Source organism: Vicugna pacos, chromosome 1 (assembly GCF_048564905.1).
Source record: "Vicugna pacos chromosome 1, VicPac4, whole genome shotgun sequence".
Lineage (NCBI taxonomy): Eukaryota > Metazoa > Chordata > Mammalia > Artiodactyla > Camelidae > Vicugna > Vicugna pacos.
The window spans coordinates 91,307,900-91,333,488 of NC_132987.1; the positions used below are offsets into that span (position 1 = coordinate 91,307,900).

The 25,589-nt window shown below is 33.1% G+C and overlaps 1 protein-coding gene and 1 long non-coding RNA gene across 11 annotated transcripts in view; one reads left to right on the forward strand and one right to left on the reverse strand.

Annotated features, from left to right (window-relative positions):
- The first annotated feature begins 620 nt into the window (after nucleotides 1–620).
- LOC140698142 (uncharacterized) lies at nucleotides 621–11,871 on the forward strand. Its single transcript, XR_012075677.1, has 3 exons — nucleotides 621–710; nucleotides 10,764–10,845; nucleotides 11,665–11,871. It is a non-coding gene; the product is annotated as an uncharacterized lncRNA (long non-coding RNA).
- The window catches only part of CADM2 (cell adhesion molecule 2), a 489,482-nt gene continuing 472,606 nt past the window's right edge, over nucleotides 8,714–25,589 (reverse strand). For all 10 annotated transcript variants that reach the window (XM_072967458.1, XM_072967476.1, XM_072967472.1 and 7 more), the window contains 2 exons: nucleotides 11,649–11,774; nucleotides 8,714–10,853 (listed from right to left, as the gene is read on the reverse strand). In XM_072967458.1, coding sequence (XP_072823559.1) covers nucleotides 10,735–10,853; nucleotides 11,649–11,774 — 245 coding nt within the window. In that variant the 3' untranslated portion in view covers nucleotides 8,714–10,734. The remainder of the gene's footprint in view (nucleotides 10,854–11,648; nucleotides 11,775–25,589) is intronic.

The following is a 25,589-nucleotide window of genomic DNA, read 5'->3' on the forward strand; positions in this document are numbered from 1 at the left end:
GGTGGAGGGGGAGGCGGGGCAGGGATTCCCACACCAACCCATTCTCTGACACCAGCTGTAAGTCCTACAATTTAACTCAATTCTAACACTAACCGCCTGGAGTTAAAGCAAGACGCATAGGTTAAAAGCTCAGTCTCACAAGAGTGCCCTGACTTCGGATACCAATTGCAAGCAGTGAGCCCCCAGGTTACCTGCAACTTCTGAGTGACTTGGCTATAAATCATGGGTATCCACAAGCCCTCAATTTTGATCATGCACTAGAATGGCTCGCAGAACTCAGAAAAAGTTTATTTACCAGATTACCAGTTTATTACAAAAGGATATACCTCAGGAGCAACCAGGTAGAAGAGATGCCCAGGGCAAGGTATGGGGAAAGGGGCGTAGGAGTTTGCTAGCTCTCTCCACCCTCCCAGCACCTCCATGTGTTCATCGATGGGAAAGCTCTCCCAGCTCCACAGATTAGGGATTCTTTATGCAGGCTTCATTACATAGGTATAATAGATTGGATAACTGGCCATTGGTAATTGACTCAACCTCCAGCCCCTCTCCCTTCCCTGGAGGTCAGGGGGTTGGGGCTAAAAGTTCCAACGCTCTAATCACCTGGTTGGTTCCCCTGGCAACCAGCTTCCATGCTGAGGCTACCCGGGAGCCCTCCACTACCAGTCATTTCTCCTAGCACAGAAAGACACATCCCTTCTGTAGAGTCCAAGGTTGTTTTGTTTGTTTGTTTGTTTGTTTTGCCAGACACAGGTGTGTGCAGGGATTGGGGGTGATGGTGCTGGTAGGGGAACAAAAATTACGTGTTTCTTATTGTCGGGGGGGTGGATACCCCAATGCCTTAGTACCAAGATCACAGGTAGTGGCTGTGTATGAAGGACAGACATGAATGAGGAGCATTTTCCCCCCTGGGGACATGACACTTGGTGTAAGATTATAGCAGAGAATCTTAGCCTGTAGTTCATGGTTAGACTTAAAATGTGCTCTGATTTCTACACATAATACTGTGTGTGCCCAATTTTACATGACTCCATCAGATTAGCAGGAAAATCTGTAAGCAAAATATGATTACATATGCTAAGGCCTTCCATGCTACCTCAGAAAATAGAAAGGACTTCAGTGTCACCTGAGACAATACATGTGTTATTTGGTGCTTAAGAGCAGGAAGTAGCCTGAAGCACGGGAATGAATAATTTAGGGCAAGAGGCGCAAAAGTTGATAGGTTTACATTTTCATGGAAACAAATCTAATTTTAAATAGGTACTTTTTGAAATAAATTAACATGCCATTGGTAGATTATGTAGTTAAAGTAGGAGTACTTAATCCCCAAATCCCCCTGCAGTGGAGCTGAGGAGTTTGTGAAATCATAAACCCTTTTTGATCCCATTTCATAAAGCTTCTCTGATTTCTGGAAGATGGGTATTAAGATGTTCCCATTTGGTAAAACTGCCAAACAGACAAACCTTACCTTGAAGATTTTTCCAGTTCCCCTCTATTTATTTTTTTTTCCCAACACGTTGGAAAAAAACTCATCTTCTGATATTCTCTTAATTTGGGAGTAAAAAAGACATATAATTCTGATACACCAATTTTACTAGTTAAATATGTTTTCATATCTTAGAGTGAATGAATGATTAGCACGTTCCGGAAGTATTACGTTGCTTTCCGGAAATATTTTATTAGTGTAGAAGTCCTATACAGCATTATTATTGTATACCAACTCCAACAGATGTGAAAATGTCTTTAAATTTGCCATGTGATCATATTCTATGCACCCTGTGTAGGATTCAGTTTAGTAAAGACAAAAAGTAGAGTTTTGATAGTATGTGCAGGGCACATGTTTTTAGAACATCTAATGATGTTCTCACTCTGAGCATTGTTATAGCCACTCTTCAGAAGATAAGTTGATTTCCTAAATTTTCTAGCATAATAAACTGTTAACTTATTAATCAGCCCTATTTTAAAAAATCAAAATAGAAAATCTTCATAGAAATAACCATTGAAGTTGAGACTATGAACAATGGTTGAAAGATAGGCTATTTGTTTTTCTGTTTGTTTAAGCATGAGACTTTTTTCATAATTATACTTTAAAAAAAATAGAATTTTCCACTTCTTTCTCCAACACAGTAATGCCAAAAATACACAAAATGGTCAGTACTTGGAAGGATAATTTAATAATCAAGAGGTTTTTGAAGAGCTAGGCATAAGATGCTATATTCAGGTTCTTGGGGGAATTCATGAGGTAAGGGATTTAATATATAGTAAGTATTCACTAGTTCTGTTTTGATTAAATCACATGCAATGTAGAGTAGCACTAAGTGGCATTTAAAATGCAACCGGGAAATTGCTTCTTCCCCCTTTAATTTTATTTCTATATATTTTTTTAATATGCCAGGTTTCAAAACATTAGGAAAAAATTATCTTTAAATTTCCCAAACTAAAGTATGGTTTGAAAACCATTTAAGACTATTTCCTGAAACTTCTTGTTTTAAAGGAGTGTACAATTATTTTTAGCATTATCCCAGGATTGTCACATAGTGAAAATCCTTCTCATAGACTAAAACTTCTCTGCAAATTTTTAAAATTTATTTATTTATTATTTTATTTTTGGGGGGAGGTCATCAGGTCTATTTATTTACTTATTATTAGTTGTTTTTTTTTTTTTAATGGAGATACTGGGGACTGAACCCAAGACCTTGTGTATGCTAATCATGCACTCTTGCCACTTGAGCTATATCCTCCCCTCCTCCTATGCAATTATTAAAAACACTTAGATTTTATATTTTAGTGGATTCTATTAAGTAGCATTTTCAGTATGCTTCCTTGATTTTAAAAGAATGCCAAATAATGCTTTGACAGAAATAACAATTGCCATTATGAAAAGATGGAACTGATTTATCTAGGTAACAAGGGTCTCATGTACGTATCTGATGGAAGAGCTCGAATACGAGTGGGCACTTTGGGTAACTGTAAAAGAAATAAAGAATCGTGTCTATGAATGTATTACTTCAAATGTCTTTCAGTGTTGAATTGGATCTTCCACATAGGATCAAATTTGCTAACTTGTATCACAGGGCTTCTTTTGCTAGGAAAAAAATGAATGAAAGTAAACAAAACATTATTTCATAAAATAAACCAGATACAAAATCTTGCCTTGTATTTACAGATAAATTTTAATGGAATATTTCATGGTCTAACACAAATATCAGACCCAATGACACTAATTCTTGTACAGCCTTTGGCTTACCCTGTATAACAAAATCTGTTATTTAAAGTAGACTATAAAATACCTTATGGTAAGTGAACTTCCAAAGACACAAAGAAAATCCTCCATAAATTTAAAAGCTTATCTCAAATTCTTATTGGCATAAGCTTAGAATGGATATATTATTAATTGCATTATCTTAGGTAGTTGAGATATATAATACTGGTTAGAGTGTGAAAATTAAAAAAAAAAGTTTTAGGTATTTTTGCTTCTGTTCCTAGTCAGTATTAGTAAGCACACATAAGTGATTGTAAAATTACCTTTACAGAGATTTGAAATTTTGGCAATTTCAAGCAAATTTCCTTAAGTCAGCAACATTTTTTTTAACCCTTAGCATATTACAAGGTTCGTATATTCCAAGGAGTAACGATTAAATGTTGTACAAATAAAATAACATTTATTTTACTACTGCTTAGTTTTTAAAACTTCCATTAAGAAATTTACAAAGAAAATGGGCATCACTGAGAGTATCTAAAGTGAATGGATAATGTATGAAATTGAAAAAGATATGCAAAATGATGTGTTTGGCATAAAATAGTATGTTTTGTAACATCTTTCATAATCTGTCAATGGAAAAAAAATTTTCCACCTTTCAATGTCTGTTTTCAAGCCTAAACAAAGGAACTAAATGAATAAACAATTCAATAATGTCCAACATAACTAAAACTCAAATTTTATTTTTTTCCATATGTATCAGACAGTTTTTTTCTGACAAGACTTCACTGAAAGATGAAGTGCAAATGGGAACCCTGTAAGAATGTTTATAAGAGTTGTACATGACATATTTTAAGCGCCACTAAGTACACATTGAATACTTTGTAAGTATATAGGCATATCAACATGCAAGTGTCATGTACCTAATATTACAATATGCATTTTGGTTTTTGAAAATGTTAATGGTAACAGTAGATTCAGTAATTGTGTTTCCTTATCTTCTGTGCAATATGCTTGATTTCGGTGCATCTTCTTTACAGCACAGAGTTATTTTTATGCTGTCATAAATATACCCTTCCAAAAGTTATGAATTTCATGTCATATAAATAGGACATTTCCTTTTTGAAGCTACATTACTGGGAACACCTGCATTTCTGGGTACCATTTTCTGAGATAAGTCTTTAAATTCTTTTTAACATGGCAGACTTGTTCCGATGTTGGTTATGTTGAAATATTTATGATAAAAATGGAGCTTTCTTGAGGGAATATTTTTTGGTTGAATGAAAAGCTAAACAACCAATTTGCAAATATTGATGTGAACTGAATATGAAGAAAATAGGCCAGTAATCCCAAACTCATAAATCCTTGGGTTACTACTTAACTGCGTCATTGAATCTACAATAAGTACAGCAGGTACAGTTAAATCAATTTGTAAAGAGATGAATTTTATACATTTAGAAGGAGAAAGAGTACTAGTTTTGAAAATTTTCTAAATTACTTTTCTTTCTATTTATGAGACTCATTCAATACATTAGAAACACAGAGAAAAAGCAAAAAGGATAGAGATAACAATTCAGTATACATTTCAATTTTTTTTAACCAACGGGTGACCACTGCTTTCAACCATCAAATATTTTATTGCATATAACTTTCACTATCAGCAAATATAAAGAGAAAAGTATCTACTAGTATCATGTACAAGGAAAAGCATCTGAAGAAAGAAAACACTTGAGGTTTGACAGTACGGTGTCTAAGTGAAATGTGGCGTTTCATTCCGCACTTACAAGTCCGTGTAGGAATCACTGCTGTTCTGACCCTGGATGTGGGAAAAGTGCTTAAGTGCTGAGCCCTGGTAGGTTTTTCTTTTGCCCCTGCAATCTTCAGATATCTTTTAAGTTTCTTCTTTTGAAATATACAGTATATTTCATAGGGGAAAATAGTTTTTTTTTCTTTACATCTTTTTTCACATTTGGGCCCACTCTCTCCAAAATAACTATACATTTATTGTAATATATATATATATATATATATGTATGTGCACATACATATATATATAGAAAAGATGTTAAAGATTACACCAAATATCATTTGTAACATAACCACATAACAGAAATATCTTACTTTAAGCATATTTTATAGATTCAGCATAATTTGAGATAATTTTTATGTCCTTTCTCTCTAAAGGAAAAAATCTCTTTTCAAAGTGTCATTTCCTTTCAGAAGAATTAAATTACAGCCTTTGAAGAATTCATATGTCTATGCAGACAAAATAAAGTGGGCATTTGTGGCAATACTTTGCAGTCACTATTCAGGGATTATTTGTTAAGGAGGCAATTTTAAATACTTAAATATTGGTCTTACATAGATAACACTTCTTGGGAAAATAAATCACATATATGATTTTTACTTAAAAGCACAGTATTAATTTATAAGAAATTATTTCATTTCAAGTAGTAAATGAAATGTCAGCTTGGATTGCAAAGTGTTGCCATTTAAAGTACTGTTTTAAAATCAACACAATTATATCACATTGAAATAGTAAATAGGCATGAGAAGAACTATCCTTAGAAAGTTATTGTATTTTTGCTTATAGGAAAAGTTACTGATAGAAAAGGAAAAACAAATGTAGATCCATACACCGTCGAATACACTAAAAGTAAAGTTGGCTTTTGAGATCTCCCAGGGGGTGGGGAGCGGACCGTTATGATAGTCCCAAAAGAGTGCTTCCTGGGATATCTTGTAAATAGTTATTTCTTCTATTTATATTGAAGTATCATAGCCCATGTTAAAAGTGAGAGGTAGAAGAATTATTGTAAGTATGCATGGCAGAGAACTTACCAGCTATATCCAATAACTATTGCATTCAATATTAATAATCTTAATACATAAAAATGCTGATGAGTTTAGAACCCATTTTTACATGTTGTCCCCTTTAGCTCTCTTTTCAAATCTTGCTACTTTCAATCCATTGCCTTTGGAAGGGTATAGGTGCAAAGGGCATGCTTGGGATGAAACAGAGAGAGAAAGGGAAGAAAGAATAGAAAAAGAAAATATATTAAAAGGTCCCATTAAGATATAGTGGCTCTAACTATTAAAGGTAACCTATGTTCTTTGAATAAATTTGTACTTGTAATAAAAGTACCACTATCCATTAAAACATACCATATTCAACATAACATATCCAAATTCAACTAGGTTGAATCAAAGTTTAAAACTCAGGTTATTTCTTTCTCTCCAGCTAAAAACTAGGTGTACTAATTTTATTGTGTCATGTTAATGATTAAGTAAGAAAAACTTAATGTGTTGTTATGTCAGCTGTATTTTTAATTAATGCTTTCATATGAGGGAGGCGAAGATTAGCAACCTCTTAGATCTTGAAGAATTCTTTAAAATCCCTTTGCATTAAGTATCCAGCAATAGAATTGCAGATATTGCACTGAGTGTATTTCCGTATTGCCAGTGTATATTTCAAAACAAATTCTATTATCTACACTAAGATTTCCTCTTTCCCAATATTCAAAATGCATATTATAATTACATGGGTTTCCAACATCCATACACAGCAAGTACAAGATACTTACATGTACGTACACTGTAGTTACCTATATTTTGCATAGTTTTTAGTGTGTACTTTGTGCCACTTAATTAAAAGCATTACTTGGTAATTCTTCTTAGGTGTTTCATTTCTTTCAGCTGTGGTTGCCAGCTGTTTTTTGTTTTTTTGTTTTGTATGGTATATTCATCACAGATTACATTTGCAAAGGGGGATTCTGGTGGGCAGTTTTAGAGGGCTGTAAGTAGTTAGCAATAGGACGGGGAAGTTGCAGTAAGATACGAGGTTTTGCACTTTCTCTACGATTAAAAAATGGAACATGAAATTTCATATTTATCATTCATTGAATTATCCTTATGGCCAAAGAAAAAGAAAAGGTATTTCAGATGTTCCCCTTGGTAACACTTTGCAATAAGTGGCACTAAATTACACGATAACTGCTATGTTACATGGAAGAACCATCACCGTCAAACAGCTGCTGTACACGTGCCTATGTGGAATCTCAATGCTGTTACAATCATGAGTACGTAATTACAAGTGAGCCTGTCCTTCTAATTGAGATATTTATATTTTTACAAAGAAATAAAAATAAATGAGGTGTTAGCTTCTTTGCCATATTTAGGAAAGTTAGTTTTCTTTCTCTATCTGTTATTTTAATTGTGGGGTTTCAATGCAAGATTAAGCATCTTGAATCAATATGAGATCATCCAGTTTCTAGATTAAATTCCAATGTCAGGTTCCTTAAACTGCTGCTTGGATTCTCTGGTAAAAGAAAGCAAGATGAACTCTCTCACTTTCCCTCTCTCTCACACACACATGCGTGCACGCAGGCACACGGACACACACACACACACACACACATTGATACTTTGCTCATGCTATCTTTGCTCTTGCACTCACAAACTTTCCTTTTTTCTTCTCAATTTTGATAATTGTTCTATCTAGGACACTCAAAAATGGAAATAAGAAAAAAAAGAATGCTGTTTACACGTTTTTGGATGGAGGACAATCACTTTACACTGTAAACATTACATGGGCAGAGAATAGCTACTTTGGGGAAAGAATAATGTTCCATGTTCTACCAGGGGTGTGTATGTGTGTACACACTCCTTCCATTGAATTTTGTGGCTATGGTGGTCACTAAACAAAGACAGAGTTGGGCTCTCTGGGCATACAAGTATGTACGTTTCAGGTATTGCAATTGACACAGTCCATTTAGAAATGTTATTTCCTATTTTTTTCTATTTTTTTTTAGAAATGAACAGAGTTTCTACAATTTATCTCCTTGTTTGGTGGAAATCAAGTTATTTTTAAAGATAGGAAAATATAATTCCATTGCTATTTTCTTTCAGTAATTGAAAATGATACCTAATTCAAAATCTGTTTTAACTGGCAGAATATTTGATTAGCACTCACAAATCACAATATACCAGTTAGTTTCTTTTACAGAGTTCTAATGAGTTTTTAGATTACTGTAAAGGGTTAAAAGAATCAAAAGTCTTGAAATGCAACCAATTTGGGGTTTCTAATTTTACAGTGCTATAAATAATGATTGAGTTATTTAGGCAACAATTTAGCAGTTGGAGCCGAGCAGAATACAGATGAAATGAAGAGGGATGTAAATACGGCATCAATGAAGAGTAGCAATTTTGTAAGTGCATCCTGAAATTAGGCTTTAAATAGTAACTGATGATGCAGTTTATACAACTTACTTCTCTAATAAGAACCCTTCCATTTTGTACTAACAGGATGAATTTTGCTTTGTGGAGTCTTTCTAAAGATTATGCATTGAAAGTTATGAACAGTTTATAAACCTATTCTAGTTTCAATGTGTCTAGTAGCACCTACCTGATTCTCTCAAACTACCATACTATATTAACATATTATTGCATTTTTCCACAGATGGTATGGAGTGAACTGTAAAAACAAGCATGCAATCACATCAATGCAGACTTATTTCCTTAAAATGTCATACTGTATATGATTTATTATGTTAACACTCAACCACATCATATTATTTATGTTCTGTATATTCTGAAAAAGTGCTGCTTGACTGACATCGTCCTTTTTCTTTTGTGAGAAATCAACAAGATAAATGCTTCAACAGTCAAAAAAAATTTAAAAATTCTAACGTCCTTAAAAGACTTATACTTTTCTGATAAATAATCTAAGATACAGCACCCTTGTCTTTCATTTGATAGTAATACATGATGTCATACTCAACCATTCTCATTTCCCAAAAATAAATTCCAAGATACTATTTTTAAAACCATAGGCCATCATGCTTTCAGACATCACAAGAATAGCTACCACATTGTCACATTTGTTTTCTTCATAAAGGTGCAATGCTTTTGAATGGGAAAATAATTTTTACCTTACTGGATTTTTTAATCTTCAGCATATAGTAAGTCTAATGAGAACTAATCTAGTAATACTGTATTTTTCTTAGGAGAAATAATATGACTTTAGATTGACTCTGTGTCATATTTAAGAATACAGCATTTCTTAATGGTTAAATACATCAAAATTTCAGAAATAATCCAGAGAAAGAGACTTTCACCTTGGAGTTAAAAGCATGGCAGAAATTCTCTATCACTCACTGTTTCATAAGTTTGTACCTCACAAAATGCATAGACAGGAATTTAATATAAAGAATTAGTTCATTTATACAGAAAACATATCTTAAACACTTCTTTTTGGCAAACCAACATAGGTAAGCAGCTCTGGAACTGCCAAATTAAAATTTGTAAATTTTTAGCAAACTAAGAGTTTATTTTTAGGTTATTATTCAACTGTAGTTGTCATTTAAAACCTGAGGCTGTGCACTGGTTGTTAGCTTAAAATTACCTTTCCTTATAACATTGTGCTTCCATTGTATAACAAATACAAATTAACAAGAACTAGAAAAATTTGTTGTTGAACAGTGCTAGGACATACAGACAAAAATACTAATACATGTTATCTACTTATAATATTGGTTTAAGTAATATCTAAAGGGATATAATGGACATTAGAAAATGCTTACTCATGACTGAATTACCTACAGCCAAAAAAGTTAAATATGTATCAAATAATGTTTAATTGGATTTATTATATGCACTATATACAGATACTAAAATGTCTCAAAATTGTGCCCTATGGATATTTCAATTCTGTTTAGGCAGGTGAGTCTTTGTGGAGCAAATAAATTACAGAATCAAATTAGAGAAATGAATGAAATCTTGGTGACTGTCAAAGCCATAAAATGCTTGTTACAATTTATTGGTATATGAAGCTAAAATAACTTGATAGTAGGACCTATATCATTATATATGATACCATGTCATGACTGCACTCCAGACACATGGCTTCTGTATCAAATACTATATTTTTAAATAGCAAATTGATACAGCTTTACCAGTATAATCGCAAACATTCCAGAATCTACACTACAGTGGGATTTTTTTTCAGTTTGTGTTTTCTAGGGCATATGCTTCCAAAACATGTCTTTGAAGAAAGACATGTAAAAAGCATTGTAAACCTCTAATATCTGATTAAACATATGCATATTAGGTCTTTACCTAATCCTGTTCCTTGTGAAAGCTGTCCAATGGCAAACTGACAAGATCTATGATTCGAAGAGAATAAAAAATGAGGGGGGAGGGGGGGCTCTGCATACATTTTTTTCAATGTATAAAAACAATTCAATATCATGATCCAAGGAGATGATTAACATTGTTAAGGCTGTATATTCAAGCACTGTATGTTAAAAGAGCGATGGTGTGGAATTTAGGCAGTAAGAAATGTCCTGCATTATGGATGGTACAATAATTAAAGAATGATGCTTTTGACAGCTGATTGTTGGTATATACTGGCTACTGATAGCAGTACAGGATGGAAGTTAATAAAGGTAGCAGAAGATGGTAGAAATGAATTCTGAAAGATGATAGCCAGTTTTCTCCAGCAGCCAGCCTGGGAAGGAAAATTCAGAATCTTGGCCTGCATTTTAAATGAAATATTCTTTTTTCTCTTCAGCATTGACTTGGCTGCCCTCAGCATTGATAATGGCTGTGTCAGCATCTGGTGCATCTTCAGCTCCTTTTGCTTCGTTTGTTAAGTATGTTCCTGTGGGCATTGGAAGAAAAGTACGTTAGTTCTGTCAGACCGGTCAAGCAGCCAGTATTCAAGCAACATTCATTTAGGAAGAAACTTATGCCAGATTTCTTATATGTTGGAACATAGTCTGAGACATAAGAAACCACATAGTTCACCCTGCTAAAGCTGTATGCTTTCTTTCAAGTTTCAGGTCTATGTTGTTGATAAAGCTGTGGCCAAGTTGACTAGAGGCAACAGCCAAACAGGAATGAGGAATGAGTACTTTAATTTCCTTAGTGATGGCTACAGACCATGTGATCTGTGCAGCTGTAGCAATAGGGGTCCTTTGTTAAGATGCTGACAGCGATCACATCAAAGATGTCACCATTCAGTTTGGTAATTCCATTTTAAAGTAGATTATATCAGTAGTTTGCTACCTAGTCCATTGCAAAATACCACATATTCTCCTCACTAATATGGCCACATATGTGTCCAGAAGCCTACAAACAACAACACTGACCAAATGTTTAATGTTAAATAGTTAAATTTCAGTCCTAGAGATGAAGTACAAACTTGCTTGTATTATCATTATTTTTTTTTAATGAGCCTCTGACTCTTGGCCACTGGCTCAACATTATTTTGCTAAGCCAATCCAACTTTAACATGGAGTAAAATAATCAAGAATTCTCTGAAGTAATTTAGTGTTTAGATCTCTCTCTCTCCCCTCACCCTGTCTCATACACACACTCGTACAATATTTCATGATAAGGCTAATCTTTAGAATTTTTGGCCAAACTTAAGAATACTTTATTAAATATTACCTACCTTTATGTCTTGCCAGATATCGACCAAGCAAAAATATAGAACACAGCGTGACAAATACAACTACAGCCACAATTCCTCCTATAAGAGCATGATCAGGGCCAGTCTGGCCGGCCAGAGCATTGGGATCTAGAAAAGAGAGGAACACTACTGTTCTAGTCAGTGTGTTATTTAGACATAGAGTACATATATGTCTTCAAATGAGTTCATTTGAAAATCAGCACATGAAAATAAAATTTTATTAATGAGTATTACACCAATCATCTAGTCAACAGATATTTATTGTGTGCCTATAATGTACAAGATACTTAGGGAGTATAACATTTGACACATTAATCACTGTTGGCATTGCTTTTGTATCTAAAGAGAGAACCTGGATAAACAAATACACATAAACGATTTTGTGTAGTTATATGCTTTTTCTTCCTCCTTTTCTCCATCTGAAAATATGGGGGTGTGTGCATTTTTTAATGTGACAAACACAATTATCCCATGTTAAAAATACAATTATGTCCTAGGAAAGAATGGGGTCAGAGATTATAACAAGATTTATCATTATATAAATATTATTTAAAGCTAAAATTGATGAACTCCTCAAGGGAGTGAGTCTTGATAGACAGAGAAAAAGGTCTGAAAATTGAGTCCTGAAAACCCCCATATTTCAAAGCCTGAAGAAGTCAGTGGACTGAGAGAGAACAGTGGGGTAGGAAGAGATTCTGCAGAGTACACTGCAGTTGACAAAGGGAAGGATATACTTCAAGGAGACGGGGATGTTGCAAATGGTGTTGTGTTATTGATAGAAGGAGGAAGATGACTACCCAACATTGAAGACTAAGTGCCTGTTGCACTTTTAATTTTAAAGGAAGTGATTGGAAAGATTAGATTAATCGTATACTTTTACATTCTGCCTTTAGTAAGGTATTACAGGAAAGAGCTGAGCTCAGTAAAGGATGGCCAGTTTTCAAACAGAAATGAAAAAATCAAAGAAAGACCCACATTTGGGTACTCAAAAGTTTAGAAAAGCAACTATTGATAAAAGCTGCACAAGTACACCAGAAATGGACACATTGTAAACTGACTATACTTCAATAAAAACAAACAAACAAACAAAACCTAAGTGAAGTTTTGAGCAACAAAATTCACTAGGACTCAGCCCTGTGGCAAAGGTGGATTGAGTGTACTGCCTACCCTCCCAAGCCCATTGCAAATTTAGCTTCACAGGAGCTGATTTTGGCCTATAAGAGGGATTTAAAGGAGGGATAAAGTAAAGAAAGAAATTACACCTGGCAATTATGCTTTCAAAAATCTTGAACTCTGGTTATAGGCACGTAAATCTGACAAATAGATTAGAAGTCTACTTTGTTTTTAATGGACCCACTGTGTCAAAAAACATATGTCTAGCTATGGAAAAAAGAAAAAAAAATGTCTGACTATTTAAAACTTCAAACAACTTTTGGACTCCCAAACTTGGTGAAAGTAAGAGGCTGTGTAGTCCCCACGGAAGGCATATTCCCAAACGCCCATTTCTGATTTGGCCACGGAGCATCACTGACAAGGCTGAATTTCCCACAAGGCAGGATTTCCCATAAGGGAGAAGCAACAAAGAATGAACAGAAAAGAATCCATTTTCTTCAGGGAACTACAACTATTGCCAAGGCAGAGGGAACTTTTCATGCCAATCTGGCATATTTTCATAATTATTATGGATCAGTGACTACTCAGTGTTTCCCAACTTCCTCTATTTCCAAAAGAGAGCATTTATATTAAGGAGTGCTTTTCCTGGCTGCCTTCTTGTGTTTTATGTATGGGATGGATAGAAGCATTAAAATGTGTCTTCTGGTTCATTTGTTCCTGGACTAATGCATTTGGATATGATGAAGAGGACTGGGCATATTTGAGGACCTTGGTCTTTAAGTTGGATATATTGACTTCATGGGATGTCAAGTTGTCTCTTTGGATAGGGTCTGGCAGTGGTTTGAGTGAGAAAAAAACAGGTGAAAAAATATTTGGTGATCCAAATGGTATATCGGGGCAGAGATTTCTAGCTGATAATTAACTTGTTTGCTTTTCTTTCAGTGTGCAGAGCTAAACATTTACCAGTTTCACTTGCAGTTGAATGTAACCATGGGATTTGTGTTCTAGACAACTGAAAGAAGACCCAGCCAATAAAAAGCTCCCATATGTAACCTTCCAGGGTGATCTCAGGTTTACAAGTTGAAAATAAGAGAGTAACAAGAATAAGTCAGGCCATGAGTAACTGAATATCCACTTGGAAAAAAAAATTGCCCAACTAAGAATATATGTATCGTCAAACAGCTTAAAGAAAATAAAAAGCTTTATTTTCAAAACATTGGGCATTAGAAAGTTACTCTGTTACAGAAACTATTGTTAATTTATGTTTTTATTATATATTTCTTATATTTCCCTTAATTCCTGGCATTGGCTATAAATCTCCAAAAGAAAAAAAAAAAGGAAAATATAAATCCACCATTTTCTGAATTCCCTATTTGTATTCCTAGCTAGGATACTTTAGAATCAGTTTCAAATTCCCCCTCTTATTCAAGCTCCGACTCAAAACCATATAGTCATAAATTGTATTCATTTTATTTGCTGAATATCTCTCAGGACTGAGTATGCTTTTGGGGAACTGAGAAATCACCCTTGTTCAGACATCTGTACCTGTCTTATTTCCTGAAGGTAAAATGTGAGAAGTGGTATTGCTGGATCAGAGGATGTAAACCTTTTTAAAAGACCTTTGATAAATACTGCCAAATTATATTGCAGAATGATTACCAATTCATCCTCCACCAACTGCACTGGAGAGATTCTTTTTCTCCATATAGTACTAATATCAGGTATTACAATTAAAAGAAAAATTGCCAATCTAATATTGAAAGTGTTAAATATTTTGTATTTATTAAATTATATGTTAACATAGATATGTCTAAATACTTTTGCCCATATTAATTAATTAATTTTGAAATGCCTCTTTATTCAGCTTAACTTTTTTTCTATTCAATTTTTCTGTTTTAAGAGCTCTCTCCATAAAAGGATGAACGTTTTCAGTAATTTCTTTATATTTATTTTTCATTTCTAATTCCTTCAGCCATCTATAAGTCTTACAATTTTATGTAATTAAATCTATCAAAGTATTTAGTTATGATATCTGACTTGTGGGTCATGACTTGAAATGCTTCTGCTGTAAGATTATACACAGAGATTTTTGTTGTTATTTATCATTTTTACTATATTTTAATCCACCTAAAATATATTTTGGTCTATGATTTGAGACTAAGGTATAAAATATGAGTTTAATTCTTCTGTGACAGCCAGTTGTCCTCCATATTATTTCTTTCATCAATATTTTTGTCACTTACCATATACTAAATGTCTACCTATTTTATGTGTTTCTGTATATTCCAGTCTATTCTCCATGAGGAGAAACTAGTATTGTAGTTTTAAAAATCATTTTCATGTCTTGGAGGAGAAAGCTTAGATCAAGTTTAGAATATTTCTACAAGAAACAAAAATAAAATAAATTATTTATTAGGATTGTATTAATCTATAGATTTTTCTTTTATATAGTGCACATCCAGGAGCATGGTATGATTCTTCAATTATTTAAATATTTAGTGCATTTTAATAAGTTGTGTAGTTTTCTGATACAGGACCTGCATATTTTCTTAAATGTTCTTCCCCATTTTTAAACAATATTTTTAATATTTAATATTTAGAAAAAATTAATATTGGTTTTGCAGTATTTTTAAATGTTACTAATTTTTCATTAACTTTATGCCTTTTTTTATTCCCATTTTTTGTACTCTATTTTCTAAAGCATTATGTCTAGAATTTGTCAAGATTATATTTTTCATTTTTGTTTCCTGACCATCAAATTCCATTAATTTTCCTACTATTTTAAATAGTATTTGAGTTGTTCCCTTGAGGTTTTTCTTTTCAATATTATATTTTCTTTTTTCTACTGCACTAGTGCTTTGTAAACAATAATGAGAATTCATCCTGATTCTGATGATCTCAGAAATGCATCAGAAATTTAAATGGACTTGCCACAATTCTCCTTTTGACACTAGTTGGTCTCTTTACTTATTTTAATATCTAGAGTTACTTTTATAGTTTTTATTTATTGGAAAGTTGACAGTAAAGGTATTTATCCTTTGATGATATAAAGCACACATCTTGTCAAAAGAAAATTTCATGATAGCAACATTCTTGAACCATGAATATCTAAGTAAGTATTATTTTGTTGTGAATAAACATTCAACTGGCTAAAGAAATCCCTGGTTTTTATCTTTTGACTAATTTGACTAGTAATAATACAAACCAATTTGTCAATGTTTTGACAATTTGTTTTGCCTCCATTTCCTCCTAAATAGAACTAACATCATTCAGGTTTGTTTTGCCTCCTCTCCTTTAAAGAAAATCTTTAAAAATCATTCACGTTTTAAAGTGACCTACTTTTTCTGCATGATTGCTATTAGAAAATTTTGCTCTTCCATTTTTTTTTTTTGATATTTTAGCTGGATATATTTTGTCATTTGTCTCTAGTCAGAATTTTGCTTCATTTGCAAACCTACTGTTTCATTAAAATCAGATTTAGTTCATTTGTCTTTTGGTTTATGCATTCTTATTTTCACTCTACTTTTGATTAACAATTATTCTTCTTTCTATTTTCTTTCTTGGAAAATCCAATTACACACTGGTAGAGACTCCACATTTTATGTTTCATATATGTCATTCCCTCTTTCCTATTATTATAATCATTTTACTAGTTTATGTTTTGTTTTCATTGTACTTCCCAAGTTTATCATGTTTAGATGATTTGATTTTCTACCATAGATTTACCTTCTTATTTCTTCCAAAAGGATTTTGTTTTTGATTGTAACTTTGGTTTAACTACACTCTCTATTTAATTCCACTCTGTGCTTATTTAGCAGATATTCTGAACAGTTTTATATGATTGATAATAAAAAATGATAGCTTTATAATATTTTCTTCATTTTATTATAACAATTCCATTTAAATGTCTGGGAAAATGGTTTTCCTTGGAGAGCATATATTATTTCTCTTCTTTTATTGCAAACATTTTTCATTGGCTGCAAATTGAAATTTTAAATTCTGTTTACACATCTTTGCATTTTATTTTCTTATTTTTATTCTTAATGTTGAGATGTTTTGAAGATGAATTCTCTTTCCTGAGGTTGGTGTTTATTCCTGATAAGCTGTAATACTGCAGACCAATCCAGCTACAGAAACTGTCTTCATAGCAGATATACAAATCATGTGACATCTGTACGTAGTGGATGGATTGAAGAAAGAGTCGTGGGAATGTAGACAATTGTTGTGGAAGGATTTCATTGATTCATTAGACAGAAATGAGCACTGGGTAAAGGGAGAGGAAGGGGGAGGGAGCAACCCAGAAAATAACAGTAAGCCTACACTCAGGATAAGGTGCTCCAAAAACTTTTACGTTCTCTAAATTAGGGCCAGCAAAGAAGCCGGCTAGAATCGAAAGCTGTGGCTGCGCAGTAGAGAGAAGGACCTGAGTTAACTTGGCACAGTGCTCATTATAATGTAATTAATATTGCAGTTTGAGCCCCATCCCATAGGTGACTCTGTGTACAAAATGAGTAAAAACATGCGTAAAAGAGATGGGTATGCCTGAGTACAAGGCCATCAATCAATCAGCCTGAGCACTCAATGAACACAGTAAGCTGTCAATAATCAGTCAAACATAAACATGCCCCCTAAGCAAGGATATAAGAACAGGAAAAACAAAGGGCAGCACCATTTTTCCTCTCTTGGGCTGGCCCACCCCCAATTTTCAGGGGTGTACTATATTTTACTACCTTTTTACTTTGCTAATAAAATCTTCTGTTTTTAATCAAGCTTTCTGTCTCTTGTTAAAAATTCATTTTTTCTGGGTGACAAAGAACTAAGGTAACTTTTATTTCCCTCCTCCTGGTAACAATTTCACATATTTTTCCCTAAAATCTTCACTTTCAAAATAAGAGTCTCAGACAACATGTAGACCACCCCCACCCTGTTTTGTACAATTTATTTTTGTAAAAAGACAACTTGATCTGTTAGAACTTGTTTTAAATCAATTTAAATTTATCATATTCATCACTGAATATACTTTCCGAGTTTCAGATGCATATATATAGATGTAAATAGATATATATAAAACTTTCAGAGAAAGTAATCTATAACACTTATATTTATTTGACCCTACTCATGAATGTTCTGCATGTACTTTTATAATATATTAAGGAAACATTGCAACCTTTACCTTTAATCTCATCAACAAAATAAGTCAACATGTAGTCCCAGGATTTTTTAAGATTTCAAAGATAATATGGTTATACAGAATGCTTCTTTGCATGTCTATTTTTAAACTAACATTTTTGGTTATGCTTTCTATGTTTCCCCATAACTGTTACAAGTAAAAGCCTGTCCTTAATTTCTATTCTTAGCAACTACAACAAGTGATTGAGGTTGAAGATCAGATAAGTACCACTTGAACAATGCAGAGATAATATGTAATTTAAATGGTTATGTCCCAGTGGGAATCTCTCATACATCCTTTCTCTCATCCCTCTCCTACTGTCACAGTAATAAAAAGATAAGGTTCTTCCTCTGAAGGTTCTTTACAGATAGCTGATTCTGCAGGATTATTCAGCAAATACACCAAGTGTCTTTAAAGACTATTATTCATCATCAAGCATTAGCCCATGACTTGCTGGAATTAGCCTGTTAGCATGGAAGTGAGTAAATTCCAATAGATTTGGCAATATGTTAGAAATCTCTTCTACTTGACAATGCACAAAACATGAAGAATACTGCAGAATTAAAACTTTCTGAGCTTAACATCTTTTAGTCAGGGTTACTGGACTTTTAATAAAGAACTCCAAAGAGAAAATTATGTCAAATAATTTTTAGTATTAGTAATTTCTGATATTTAGAAAATCACCATATAGTTTTATTTAAAATCTTAGTATAGAGAAGTCCTAAAATATATAATTCTGTCTCTGAAATCATTGCTGGGGATTTCTATTATCAAGTGCCTAATCTATTATGTTTTGTCCCCGTAAAATAAGAAGTGAAAACCTTAAAGAAAAATGATCTAGCTTTCTAGGATCATAGCCGGGATAAATCATAAACACTGCATAGGTTTTTTTTTTTTTGAGTGAAGGCAGATTTATTCAGAGAGATAAATTGAAAGGCAAGAGAAAGGCCATGAAGTGTAGGGGTTGGGTGCTCAGATTAAAAGTAGGTACACATTCCATAGACAGAATGTGGGCCATCTCCAAAGAGGGAGAAAGAGGGGCAGCCAACACTGCAAAGATTTTAATTTAAGAATTTGAATTATTTTACAATATATATTTCATTGCATATGAATTCCTACTTTAGTAAAATGGTAAGAATTGAAAATTGTTTTATGTAAATATTTTAAATTATGTTCTAAGATCATTTTTAAAAGAAAATGATTGTCCTTATGTATTAAAATATATTTTCAAAGACAAATTTGCATTAACAATTATAATTTAAAAAAAGGTAAATCTCTAAGGACATGCACTATACTAAGAATGCTACTTTGCTTATTTGTGAGGTTGATAAGAAATTTTTACTTATTTTTTACTGAAATCTAATAAAAACTATCTACAAAACTGTTTCTATGTCAGAGTTCAGACTGCAGGTTCATTATCAATAGTTCAGTATCAATTCAGAAAAAATGTGTAATAGTGAATTATATAATAGACTAAAAATTGCTAGTAAAGTTTGAGACTAAATTCAAGTTAAGAGAAATCTTTGGTAAATCTAGGAGTAGACTTCAATGTAAATATCAAAAAAAAATAGAAGAGTAGGAAATTCTGGAATGAATAGAAGATTTTGTGAAGAGAATCAAGTACCTCTTATGCAAAACTCACCAACGTAATTTCCTAGTAACTCAGAGTCATGGAATATCAAGAGTTAAATAATCAAGAGAAGAGGAGAGTAAGTTTAAGCCAAATATGATACTGGAATGTATGCAAAGAGCCACTTCAACAATAAAGCCTCTTATATTGATACTTTGCATTCATTTTGGAATTTATGGGGTTTTTTTTTTTTGAAGTGATGGAAAACTCTCGTAGAAATTTCAGTTTAGCAACAAAATGGTTCCAAAATTGTGAAATTAAACTTACAAAAATACATGTAAAACTGGGATTATCACCTTTAGAAACAGAAAGCATAGTTTTTCAAGTTTAGTTTCCTATATGTGATTCTGTATCACAATCAATTGATATTTAGCAATTCCAGTTAATTCCCTATTTGCTGGGAATTATATCCTTATATAGGATATTTAAGACCTTGGAAAGTAGGATTTTCTTTTCTAAGAAACTGCTGTGGATGAATTATGTCCCCCTCAAAATTCATATGTTGAAGCTCTAACCCCAAATGTGATGGTATTTGGAGATGGGGCCTTTAGGAGAAAACTAAGTTTAAATAAGGTCATGATGGTGGGGTCTTCATGATGAGATTAGTGCCCTCTTAAGAAAATATACTAGAGAGTAAGCTCTCTGTCTCTTAGTCTCTCAATCTCTCTGTCATGTGAGGACACAGCTTGAAGGCAGCTATCTGCAAGCCAGGAAGAGAGCTTTCAACCAGAACCCAGCAATGCTGACACCCTGATCTTAGTCTTCCAGACTCCAGACTGTGAGAAATACATTTCTGTTGTATAAGTCACTCAGTCTATGGTATTTTGTTATAGCAGCCTGAACTGACTAACATAGAAACTATATATAGTATGATATCTTTTATTTATTATCTCACTTGAATTATGTGAAAATTTAAGGCATTGAAAAATAGATTTGGGCAAGTCTGGATAATGTGTAATCATCACCAGCTAATGGCCTGTAGACAAGTAGACCCAAGACTGCCCAGATCAATTCCTTCTAGTGCAACTGTATTAGGTGCTGTAGTGAGTTAGACTGCAAACCCCTACCCTCTCTCTGCTCACACCCCAGTGTTTCGTAGTGGTTAAGATGTAGTGAGTGATGTCAAGAGCATCAGATGAAATCATTCCTGGGGTGAAACTATGTTGTATTATGTACATACGTAGAAGGCAAATGGTAGAATGAAGCAGAAAAGTCAGTGAAAGTTTTTCAAGCGGAAGAAATTGCTCACGAAATCCTGGATTTACAGATTGTTTACACCAAACCTTAAACTACTTAACTACTATCAGGTTGACTTTGGGCCAATTTCTTAACCTTCTCATCTGTAGAATGTGAAGACTTCTTATTTCCCAGGGTTGTTACTGTACATAAAGGGCTTAGAGAATGTCTGACACACTGTAAGGTAAGCATTATCTAAATGTTAGTTATATGAGGGAAAGAAGTTGGAAAATATAAACTGCTGTGTATAAAAACACAGCTTTCTTTTTTTTTATTTTTGACTTTTTAAAAGACTCTTTTAGGACTTTTGCTCTCTGTGGTAATGGTGAAGCATCCTAAGTGTCTGAGTATTTGAAAGTCAAGGGACAGGAATAGCAGAAGACTTGTAAAACATGAAATTGGATAAAATGAAACTTGTGGGAGTCTGATGATGGGTGAGGATTAAATGAGAGAATAATTTATTTATTTAATCTGTGCCAGGTTCTGTATTATAAATGGCTTATTTTATTCAATCCATGTAAAGTGTTGACTCAGAAAATCAGAGTTATTATTAATATAAAGATTGATAAACTCTGAGACAGCCTGCTTAAGCAAGTTTTTGGATTAATTTTTGAAAAGCTTTAAAAATAATTATGAAAATTCATTTTTAAGATGTGCCAGATGACTCCTATTTTGAGAACAGGAGTTGGTTGAGAAAATATATTCTAGGGTTTTATCTTTTCACATAATTGTGTTCTCTTTTCTTCTTTCATGAAGAGGAATTCAGTGCCCATCCCTGCTAAATGACCTCCTTGCTAGTGCTGTTTCTTCCTCCTGTAAGACTTTCCCTCTTCCCACTGGCTAGGCGAAGTCCAAACCACAGTGACCCGTCTTTCCATGTCAATCAGCATGATTATTTCATGCAAAAGTTTTTACTCTTGAATTAATTCACTTACTCTGGTTTTATCTTCCCCCTAAAAACTGTCTTCTTGAAAATAAAAGTTTTGTCTTAGACTTGTAATATAGTTGGAAAAGCACTTTTACACTGATCTTAGAACCAACCAAACTGAGTGAATCAATTCTTATGCTGAATTCCAGACAGAACTTGGATCTTTAGATACCAATTTGCTGTGCTGAACAGTGGATGGCTACTCCTTCATGGTATGAAATTATTTAATTATAATAATACTGTTGCTATCTAAATATTTTAGAAATCAGTGCTAAGTAAAAATGACTCATCTAGATTTGTACTTAATGCTTCAGATAATTTGATTCTAACATTAAATTAGAACATTTTTATGTACTTAAGATTCAACTTTCCCCTCTTTAAATAGAGTAATGCTTCAGGAAGAGGGTCACTATGGCAAAACATTAGAAGTAGTTATACATAATTTATGCAGAAAAAATATATGTCCTTTGGCAGTATTTGACATTGGCAACGTCCCTGGAGAGAAGTAAGTCACTATGTTCACTTAAAGGTCATCTATTATCTTTTAATTTTATGTACAATTACTGTTTCTGACAAAAACCTTTAAGAACCACCCCTAAAGGACAGAAAACATGAAAATATATTGTTCTTTGTGTGTGTGCAGTGACTTACACATAAATTTTACTATAAACAATGTATACAGGGACTCTAAATCCAAGGTCCTAAATTAATGCTACATCATACAACAGGTTTTCAATAACAGGAAAAAAAATCCCAGCAAGCCCACCACTTAGCCTTTCCTCTCAAGAGTGTATTTATTGTACCATTAATTTGTTTTACATCAAGCTCATAGGCAGCAAACGCCACCGTACGTTTCCAGGTATTAATGGCACATAGATTCTTATTCAGAAAGATTTTGACACTAATTATAAAATCACTGTTTTGTTTGTGTTGCTTTGAATTTGGTGTTTCAAGGTTGTTTAGCTTAGAGATATAATCAATTTATAAAGCATTTCAGCAAGTGAAGTGTGACTGTCATAGACACGAAAGTGAAATGTTGCTGCATCCTACACTAATTTCATGCACTGAGCTACAGATTTTCTCTTCTGAGAATGATCGCCTCTCAAGATCTACTCATCATTTGTTATGACTTATAGGTTTTCCAATTACCTAACAATTGCCTTTACTAACTTATATTTCTAAACGGTTAATAAAGGGCTAGGCCCAAACAAAGTTTATAGTTGGATAAGATACTCCATTTGTCCTTGAGAACAAACATTTGAGCAGAAGATTTCTCTTAAAAAGATAATTATATTTTTGGATAAAGTAGGTTCTAGCAGAATTCTCTTCATTTCACTGATCTTTCTTTCTCTGGAGAACTCAGGGTCGTATTTCCTTGATTACTTCAAATGAGGAAAAGTTTCAGCTCTGATGAATTTGAACATTCCAGAGAGCACTCTCAATCAGCACAGTAACATAGCTGTTAGGGCCAGGGCCCTGCACAAAATGCTTCACCTCGTTAGCACTGATATCCAAAAGGGGAGAGAACTTGCCAGATTACCTGCTTGATAACATGAGGGGTGTAGGAGAGAAGAATGGTTTTTAAGTTTATCTATGTGATCACAGTGAGAGTAACATAAGTTTTGGGGGTTCCCATGGGTTACCTGCTGCTTGGAAAAGTCAGCTATATTCTCAGTTAGACAATGACAGAGAGTGTAATTTACCTGAATTAAATAACAGTCTCAATATAAGGGTGGAGGGGTGGGAGGTACAAACTACTGGGTGTAAGAGATGTACTCACAGCATGGAAAAGTAGAGCCAATATTTTGTAATAACTGTAAATGCAAAGTAACCTTTAAAATTGCATAAAATAAATGAAAAGGCAATTGCTCTTTAAGATCAGAGAAGATCTAAAATAGTATCACACTCAGAACCGTAAGGACCCAAATACTAGTCTCAGTCTGACCTTCTAAGAGTTTCAGTTTTTACATCTATAAATAAGGATATACACCTGCTCTGCCTTCCTCAAAGAGTTATTGTTGAAATCAGTTTATATGGAATCTGTGCATATAAGTCACATCTAATAGGTATTCAAGAAATATAATGTGAGTAAAATAATCAGCTTTATACAGATAGAGACCGTAAACAAATTTGTATTTTGTAGTTTTACATTGTTTTTTTCAGGAAATAATATACTCAAATTCATTCTATGTCCAATTTCTTTTCTATTTCTGTGATTTGTGGAAGCTGCTGTTTTTTATTCTATTGCCTTGTGTCTTTCTAACTTGGAACTGTTCTGCCTTCAACGTCAACAATACCTAACTCTGCACATCACTGGTCTCAGTCTACACACATAAAATGAATAAATGGGAACAACTATTAAGAAGAAGACAAATGACTAGTTTATGACATTGCCATATTTCTTTTTTGGCATTGTACTCTTACAAATTGAAGAGTATGAATTACAATATTTTAAAGCAGACTAGGGGCTAAATAAATTATATGCAATGATTTCTGCAAAAGAGTAAAGTCTTGACTTAAGCCCATTTCTTCTTAAACCAAACAAAAACAAACAAACAAACAAAAGACATCTGACCTGATAATAATTGCATTAAATATGCTTCCAGGGGAAACAACAATAATAGGACAGATTTATTTTTTAAATACTTATAAAACATATAGAATAAATGTTTGACAATGAGAGTATAATGTTCAACATTATTCTAAAATATTTAGTCTGTACCAACTGTTTATGATGTCTGTCCATATGCAGAAATTCTTGAGATGGAAGAATAAACATTCAAAATGGTGGGGAAGGATCACCTGTATAAACAGGTTTATTTTTTATGGGCCAATACACCAGAAACACAATACTATCTCTACTAAAAAAAATTTGTTTTATAAACCAGTCATCATTGAAATGTGTACTATCAATATCAACAGTCAATTCAATCAAACAAATTGCATTATTCTGGTGATAATTATTATAGTCATATTGACTGTGTTCATATGTTTTTAAAACCACGATGAATGGTCACTGAACTGGTTCCACAGTTACAATAATGAAAATATTCAGAAGAATATAATTTACATGTTCTCTTTATACACCATTTAGGAAAGGCATCACATACGATAGTGAAAGGCTTGTGCACATTTTAAATACTAAAACCTTAAGCTTATTGGATTATTACTCTATTTTTAAAATATACTAAATTACATTTAAATAGAAAATAAATCTCTCCTGTCCTTCCCTTACTGGTCCTTTATACACTAGCTGTGTGATCAATAACCTCTCTCTGCCTCAAATAAAGTCTATATAACACAGGATAATAGTATGAATCACAGAGAACTTTTGTGTAAATCATATGAAGTAATAAATATAAAGGTCTTAGTACAACACCTGTCCCATAAAAGATAATAATCATACTAATATTTATTAAAACCATAATTACTTTAATTACATTTGTTAAATGAATATTAACTAATTTTATCCATAAGTTAATATTATCACATAGTATTTTCATAACAAACAGAGTAGATTTTATAGTGAATTTCTAATAATTTTTTATTATAACTTAGGTATCAAGCTCCAAACTGAAAACAGAACCTAATGCAAGATGAATTAGACTGGGGTGAAATTATTTTCACAGGAGAAGCGCTATCAAGAGACTAGATCATGACTAATGTGTATTGCAAAGTAGCTACCTGACTTAACAGATGCCTAAACAGAAATGTTCTTCTGAACAACTTTCCCACATTTCAGAAGGGATTCCTCTCTCGAGATTCTTTGCTGTATGTGTTGTATTCTCTTCTGAGATCATTCCACGAGGAAATGAGAAATGAGATGTCAAGAAGGAAGCATCACTG